At 37.3% G+C, this 8,932-nt stretch overlaps 1 protein-coding gene across 1 annotated transcript in view; it reads right to left on the bottom strand.

Moving 5' to 3' along the window:
* LOC111862028 (selenoprotein F) overlaps positions 1 to 8,264 on the bottom strand; it is a 13,289-nt gene extending 5,025 nt beyond the window's left edge. Inside the window, exons 1-4 of the mRNA XM_023847078.2 lie at positions 8,110 to 8,264; positions 4,712 to 4,830; positions 3,621 to 3,736; positions 195 to 304 (exon numbers count right to left, since the gene is read on the bottom strand). Of these exons, the coding sequence (XP_023702846.1) occupies positions 195 to 304; positions 3,621 to 3,736; positions 4,712 to 4,830; positions 8,110 to 8,154 (390 nt within the window). The 5' untranslated portion in view covers positions 8,155 to 8,264. The remainder of the gene's footprint in view (positions 1 to 194; positions 305 to 3,620; positions 3,737 to 4,711; positions 4,831 to 8,109) is intronic.
* Positions 8,265 to 8,932: the final 668 nt, after the last annotated feature.

Below are 8,932 nucleotides of genomic sequence, written 5' to 3'. Positions count from 1 at the left end.
AAGAAGTCAGTGTTGTTGACTGAGAAGCAGACAGTTGGAATAATTATGTCAATTTATACTGAAACTGCTTTTCTTTCAGGTTTCCTTAAAAACCTTTCATAGTAGAAAGCTCTTCATGAGAAAACTGAATATTTGTGAAATCTTACATAAAATATGTATTATAATAAAGGAGAATGAAAAAATTTACTACTTACATCTTGAACATTTCCATCCTTATCCATCAATTTTATTATTGGGTCAAGGCCCCTAACATATTTAATTTGGAGATTGGGGAATTTTGCTGGTCGATCACTTTTAACAAATGCTGAAAAGAAAATCTTAAGACATAGCATTAAAAACCCTCAAGAATCTGAATATAATGCACTCCCAAACAAATATATCTTTTATCAGAAACTGAAATCATAACATGCTAATAGAAGATCTATTACTATCTACAACAATTTTCAAAAGCACTTCAAATAAACAGAAAGAAAGTTTGTCCTGGCCCTGTGCAAGTAACGTGTTTTGGGGTTGTATGCTGTCCAGTTACCCTTATTCAAATTCTACAAGCTGGGGAAAGAAAGGATAGCCAAGCTGAAGTTCTGTGACAAGGGATTCTGGCGAAGTCACAGGTCTATGGTGTTTACTGTAAGAACATTTTACTGCATGTCATATGGGATAATGATTTAATTAATATATTTATTCACGTCTCTACTTACAAGTTAATTTATGGAATGATGAAGCAGATTCACAACTAGTGCAGTGAAGTTACTTATTCACAATAATACTCTGAATGTGTTCCACAAAATTGTGTTACTTTCCATCACTACATAACTAGCATACCTTAAGGGCCACAGATATAACAAGCAGATGGCATGCAACCTTCAGATCTGATGAAACCATGCACACACCACGATGGGTGCTCATACAGACTGATCCACAAATGACACAATGTGATATTCTGATTACTAGGGACCGGATTTTAATGCAAATGCATATTTCTTTCTTGCTACCAGAAAGTATGCTTGTTTGGATATATGTATGAATTACTTCATTTCTTAAATTTTGGACATGGTTTGATGGTGCATATAAATGCATATTTTGCCTGATTTATGAATAAGCATCATATTTTCGAAGATCTCTATTTATACTGCATATTTCCTTTTTAAAATGTTTATCATATATATTTTTTAATTTTATGTTCAAATTTTCAATCATGGTTGTGTGTACACAATTTTTCTTTTCCGTGTTAGAATATGTTGCATATTTGACTCAACATTTCGTCATGATTCATGTTTCTGATGCAATACCCAGGACGGGACTCCCCCGATCCCTCTACTCGTAACTTGACTCATCCGCTTACCATCAAAGTGGCCGCGAAGAGATTAGTCGGAAGCGTTCACATGTAGCCGCTATCAACGTAATACTATTCAACAGATAAGGGACTTCACTTATTTATTTCCGAAGTCTCCATGAGGTTCGTTACGCTTCTTCATTTGGAGCTGGGGGCCATTCACATTAGTGGAGACGAGTCTGTAGTTGAGTTTGTTTAGCTTTCTGTAGTCATGCCGAAAGTGAAAGTAAGTCAGAAAACTAAATTACAGCTGTATCAGCTGGGGTTCAAAGGAGAGATGATAAGTACGGATAACAAAATTCTTTATTGCCGAGCATGTGAGAAGACAGTTGGTTGTGAAAAACGCTTTCAAGTGCTTCAGCATTTGAACACTAATATTCACAGAGAGAATATTAAAGTTAAATCCACGAAAAGTGCTCCTGTTCAAAAATTGCTTAGTGAATTTTCTAATAGTAGTCTTTCACAGTTTTCCTTTGATTTATGCGAAGCCTTTTTAGCGGCAGATATTCTGCTGTGGAAACTAACCAATCCTACTCTGAGAAACTGCATAGAGAAGTATACACAGTGCAAAGTGCCAGATGAATCTACCGTGTGCAAATATTACGTGAAGCAGTGTTACAATTTTACAGCTGAAAGCATTAGAGGTAAGATTCAAGATAATTTTGTGTGGGTACCAATCGACGAAACACAAGATTGTGAGGGACGGTTTATTGCAAATTGTATAGTTGGATCCCTTAATAAGAATGAACAATCTACCCCATATCTTCTTGCGGTAGAGCAATTTGAAACCACAAATGGCTCCACAGTTTCCGAATTTTTATCAATTCCATGAATTTACTATGGCCGAATGGCATTCAGTATGAGCGCGTATTGCTCTTTGTGACTGATGCTGCAACTTTTATGATGAAAGCCGGTACTGCTCTTAAAGTTATATTTCCAAATATGACACATTTAACTTGCCTTGCCCATGGGTTGCACCATGTTGCAGAAACAATTCGTGTAAATTTTCCGCTTGTTGACAAATTGGTGTCTTCTGTGAAGAAGGTATTTGTTAAAGTGCCATACAGAAAAGAAGCCTTTAAAGCAGTAGCACCGAGTGTTCTACTTCCGCCAGAACCAATTTTAACGTGCTGGGGCATGTGGCTGTGTGCAGCGAGTTATTATACCGAACATTTAGAAACTGGAATGCTGTGAATACATTTGATCCCTAAACTGCAACATCAATTCAAATTGCACAAGATATACTAAAAAACGCAGAAGTAGAAACTAATCTTTCCTATATATCTGCTCCCTTTTCTCATCTTCCATCCGCCATTTCCTCACTGGAGGCAAGCAATAGCAATACTACTTTGTATCAGTCATTAAGTGTGTTCAAAACCACTGTTTTCAAATTGAATTCAGTTCCTGGAGCATTTTGTGAAGTAGTAAAGGAAAAAGTACACAGCATTCTTTAAAAAAATCCAGGATATGAACAAATTTGTGAAACTGAAGAAATTTTAGCCGGTAAATGTACTGAACTGCCAAGTAAAAAATCACTAAGAGTGGAGCAAATACCGACTTTTGTACATGCGCCCCTAAGTTCCTGTGAGGTTCAAAGTTCTTCCCACTATAAGGACATCTTACGAGACAATAGCAGGTGATGAACTATGGAAAACCTAAAACATTTAGTAATTGTGAACTGCAACAGAAGAGAAGTTGAAAGTTCGGAGAGCTAAATGTGAGTACCACTGTCTTTTTTAATTTGTAATGAAATATGTTGGATTTGATGAACGATTTGTATTTAAGTATAGCTTTTTATTGCAAGTGAATCATTCAGTGATTACATAAAATGAACTTAAATATTGATTTGTTGGTCTTAAAATAATGCAAATCAATTTTAACATTTGGTATAAATTTTTATGTGCATATTTTAGTGCATATTTAAGAAGTTTTTCATGCATAAACGCATACATATTTAAGGGATTATTAGGTAATATAAAAATCCAGTTCCTACTGATTACAAATTGCCTGTCTCATTTAGCCTGATTACCAAACTGTAAGAAATTTGTTATTAGAACTACAGCATGTAATCTGGCTGCTTTGTTGGTTAATTCAGTCTAAATTATGACTTCAGGTTATATATCAGCATTGTTTTGCGGTACTAAAGGGGGGGACTTTCCTAGGAAAAGATCACACCTGGAGATGTGGTAAACCTTTAAGTTTGCATGTAAGAGGTAGAAGAAGAAATATATACACCTGTCTTTGTTCACAGTATATGAATTGAATGATTAAGGATACCAATACGTGCCTTGAATCTGTGGGTAAGCACCAAATTTACAGGTACAGACCTCAAGTCGAGCCTGGGCATATCGTTTTACTGCATGGCCACTTTCATCCCTGTGACAACACTGGTTGCAGTGGTCCCTGCAAGTAAACAGGCAGAAATGAATGAAATAAACCAAAACTGGGTAATACGATACACCTTCGTATATTTAATACTTGCCATTTCTGATATTTATAAGAATAAAAAATACAGAATAGTACAGACAAGCAGAAAATCCTTTACATATTGTGTGAGATCTGAGCTTGTCATGGAAGTGAATGTGCAGATTATTGTCTTCTGGAATGTGACCCTATGTTGTCTAATAGATATTACCAATGTTTTAAAGGAACCTTCTGCTTCCACCATGATGGTACACTCTAACTGTATTAATTATTCTACCTTAAGATGGAGCCAGCTGGTTCCTCCAAAACACTGGGCACTCTCTGCCAGACTATATAACATTATATCTCAGAAACAGCAATCTTCCTTCATATTTCCTAAAATAAGCCACTGCATGCATGTAGTGTTGCATCTACCAATCATCTGGGTTCAGTACATTTTGTGGTCATAGTAAGGGTTTTATTTGTGCAGTGCTCTTTTTTATTGTGGTTGTAAAGAGAAATGAAGCTAAAGGAAATTTCCCCAGCCCTTTCAATAAGACTGGTGAAATGCCATGTATCTGAAAAAAGAGAAATTTGTGTGATTTGGGTCTTTGAGTGTGACTCAGAAACAAAACTCTATTCTGAATAAAAAAAAAATCAAAGAGTCTCTGAGACCAAAAGACACTTACGTCAACATCAAAAGTTGACCAGATTCATAAACTGGTGTCTCCAAAACAGACAACCAAGAATTGTACCTTCAAATTTTGGAATGTTCACAGTAATACATTTATGAAATGCAGGGATTTCTTGACCAGCTGAGCTACTATTACTTTCTCAACAAGGACTCTGTGCCATGGAGTTAGTTATCCTTCTCTAACAAGCATAAATATTATTGCAGATTTGGTTTCCCTTATATATATATATATATATATATATTACTTTGTATACACAAACATATATATATTAGAAGCTTACTTTAAAATATCAAGTTCAAAGGTTGGCAAGTTGTCACATGATGAACACAGTAGATTTGCCTTATTCAGTCCCAGTGACCAGCAATCTTCTGCAGAAAATTCAGTCAGTACACTGGCAACCTGGGAAATGACACAATATTTCATACACATCATTGAGGTGAAAAAATAACATACACAGAAAAAGGTGTACATTACAAATACTAGAGCCTTATCAGCACTGCGGCTCTGGATACACTGACAACCACATACATAGCTCTGGGGGTTCAAACAAGTGGCATGAATCTTGATTTGTTGCATTATCCAGGACAAAAGAAAGTCTTGTAATGTTACAAGTAATAATTCTGGAGGTATCAAAAAAGAAAAGAACTGTGCATATTCCAGCACCATAATGTAACAGTACACATCTTAAAAAAGTCAATGAATGTACTATATGGTATTTGGTGAATTAATAATCAGTACAGATGAATGGCTTTCACATTCCCCATTCATGATGGTGTATGTTTTGATCTCTTAAAAAAGTGAAACAGCCGTTCGTAGATATAAACTAAACTTTGTGTAGGCCTCAGAAATGTAAATGTGAAACATTATTCTGGAAAAAGGGGGAAACTTTAGCTACTGTTGCTTAATACCTTACGAAGGGGGACCCAAAAATAACCGGAAACGACCTGTTGCGCGCGCATGCTTTGTAGTTACGAGTTGTGCTGCTAGGTGGTGTTAGCTGGGGGTCTCCCGCGACTGTTAGTGAGCTGGCGTCAGTCTGAGTTAAGTGGTTTGTCTGTGGTGCTCTGTTGTGTGCGTTCCTGTTTCAACCCTTTGGCGATTAGTGAGATGGCCGACCAGAAGGAACAAAGAGTGTGCGTGAAATTTTGCTTTCTGTTAGGGAAAACTGCACTTCACTCTTCAAGTCGCGGCAAACATTCACGCGGTTTTCTCTTTGGTCATCTCCGAGCAAGCGAGGAACAAATTTTGCAGACACCCGTCTCATGTGCAAACCTTCGGTTAAAATTCGCTGGACCATGCTCCATGAGATGTTCATTTCCTCAGAAAGTTGGTCAATGGTCTTTCGACGATCTTCATCAATTTCACGCACACTCTTTGTTCCTTCTGGTCGGCCATCTCACTAATCGCCAAAGGGTTGAAACAGGAACGCACACAACAGAGAACCACAGACAAACCACTTAACTCAGACTGACGCCAGCTCACTAACAGTCGCGGGAGACCCCCAGCTAACACCACCTAGCAGCACAACTCATAACTACAAAGCATGCACGCGCAACAGGTCGTTTCCGGTTATTTTTGGGTCCCCCCTCGTATATCATTAAGGAATATATATGAATATTGCATGATATCCTTTCAGCAGCTGCTGTAAAATCAGAGTATACATAATGCTCCTACACACAGAAGTTTCAAAATACAGACATATCTCCATTCAACACTTGCACTGAAGTGTATTTCCTTTCTGCATAGCTACCCATGAGGTAACGGATATCTGCCAAGGAAGATATACCTATTTGTGTGTGTGTGTGTGTGTACTGAAAATATCACTTATTATACGTTCTGTGCATTGCTGGTTTACGCTCGGGATAATAATTTATTCAGCAACAGCATAAATACCAGAAAGAAGAGTAAAGATGATCTACTAAATGGGAGCCAGGAGGTTGATCTAGAAGCAAAGGCTTGTTCATGTCTCATGATCAGCATGTACAACAAAATAATAACATAGAGCAAACACAAATTATCTTTACAATTTGAATCTGAGATACAATATTTAAAAATGAGACACATGTACTGTTTTTGCATCTTCTGTCAGGGAAGATCATTAAGTTTCGTATAGTAGTTGGTAGATGCCACTGCTGTTTGGCGTGAAACATTACAGTACTGTTGACACTGCAATATCACAGTATACACGGAGAGAGACAAAACATCATTTGAACATTTTATGTATCAGAAATGGTGCTCATGTTGAACATGTTTAAAACTCTCTGAAACCTTGTGTCTTTCCCTCACACATGACACAAAAATATTTCTAAAAATTTTTTAGATTCAAATTGTAAAGATAATATGTTTTCACCCCATATGAAGACAGCTAATAAATTGCAGCACTGCTAACAGATGTTCATTTCTTAATTATCTTATCCACGTATCATGCACATAAATAAATCTCAATACTGAAAGTGTAACAAAAAACAAGTTCAGAAAGTGCATTTCATAATTAAAATTACCATTTACTTACTTTTAAATTTACTTCCAATACATGATTCTTTTCATGAAACAATAAATTCTGAATTGTACTTGGGAGTGATTCTGTCACCCTTCTTCAATCAAGTGAATGATGAAGGAAATCATAAGACTTTTATGCAAGATAATGCAGCAGCACACACTGCAAACAATTCTGTGGTGAAGGCTGGTGAATGAGTCATAAATTGAGGATTGTAGTTTCTGCAATCACCTAATTTATATTTTAGCAACTTGTGGAGCACACTGAGAGATAAAATGTGTGTGAAAAGTCCAAACTCTTTAGAACTTAAAGAAAATAAGAGGAATGAAATTTGCATTATCCCCATACAGCAAATTCAACATGTATCTAGAAACATATTCTCATGATGTAAGGTATGCTTAGAAGCAGAGAGTCATCACTTCATGACCATTCTGAAAAATATCTGAAGTTAAACTACAGCAGAAATGTGCCTAAGTTACTGGTTACTGCAGTGGGTCTGTGCAAGAAGGGTGCAATGTAACTGCAGAAATCTGCCTAACAATAAACTGCACACCTGCATCTACAATGACTCATGATCAAACAAAAGTTCTCAATACTGAGTCAGTGTCAGATACATGAATCAGAGTTACTTTACGACTGGAGGTTTACCGCCAATCAGTTCGTCTTGGCAACAAGCCCCTTGAGAGTCACGACCAGTAATTTTATTTTCCAACTGAACACTTTCAGTTATAGTCCGTATGTAACATCCTCTCCAACGAGAGGATGGGTCTGTCGTTTACAATTGCTGCTGGTCCTCGCCTGCACAGTCATTCTCAAGCCAGAGTACCACGGAACTCATGGCCACATTTTACTCTCTCAGATTTGAGACTCCACCAACCTGAAGTTGGTGCTGGAGTTGGTATAATTATTTAATTATAAAATCGAAAAAAAAGTGATGTTATACTCCGCTTGGTTGCATGGCTTACTCTCCGACCCTGCAAACGTAGTCAGTACGTTAATCCAAAACGTCGGTAACTTCTATCAGAATACACGGGGTTCACTTCCCAAAAATCATGCTCTCCATTGAGCCGAGTCCTTCGGACGTCAACAGCTACTTGGCCATTCAGAAAATTATTTTCGTACTCTTTTTTCAGTACACACTTTCATAATTTCTTAAAGTGACTTACTAATTTAACACCTACCAAAACACCAATAAATGCTAACACAATAAGCACATGAAATCCCATTGCTACAACATAACCACTGACAACATTTAATCTCTTACGGTCTGTATCGTATCACGGATAAGTATGTCTGCCTACTCAAATTTATGTGTATTACTATTTTTCATCCGTGGCACTTGTGGACATTTCCAGACAAGAGTATACGTTGTCCTACCGGATTGGGTTGGCCAGAGAATAGAGAACCAATCAGTCTGAAACTGATTCGATTGAAAATGATCGATTCCCATTCAAGACATGGTAATATCGATTATATTGTAACGTGTTTTGCCACTGAAGACACCGTTCCTGTTGTTAATCAGTTTATTTAACAACCTACAAATCGTAACTACAAATAATTATAACGCGGTTGCAGGTTTACACAATTTACAAACACCACACACTACTGTATTCACTCTGTCTTCAGTAGTCTTCACTTATTTATAACGCGGGAGCTATACAAGTCTCTGTGAATTACACACTTCCTATATAACTGTACTACAGCACACACAAATCTTGAAAGCTCAAACACACTGGCTGACTTCTCAGTTATCGCACACTATCACAAAAAATCTTCTAACCACGCGTTCGGGTCTTCTTTCCGCGACTGGTGCTATATTTCAACCAACTCCTTAGTCAAAATCAAAGTCAAGTCACATTGCGACTGACGGTCAGTCAGTCAGAAAGTCTTGGTTTCGAGCCCCATCTGGGGCTCATGACCAGATATTTATTACTGCTTGACAGTTACGGTCTTGATTTTGTGTGGCGCCCTCTCTGACGAGAGGACGGGTCTGTCTTTTGTATA

The sequence above is a fragment of the Cryptotermes secundus genome, unplaced genomic scaffold, assembly GCF_002891405.2.
Source record: "Cryptotermes secundus unplaced genomic scaffold, Csec_1.0 scaffold181, whole genome shotgun sequence".
NCBI classification, from domain to species: Eukaryota; Metazoa; Arthropoda; class Insecta; order Blattodea; family Kalotermitidae; genus Cryptotermes; species Cryptotermes secundus.
Note: the sequence above shows the minus strand (reverse complement) of the source record. Positions and strands in the feature narration are given on the sequence as shown.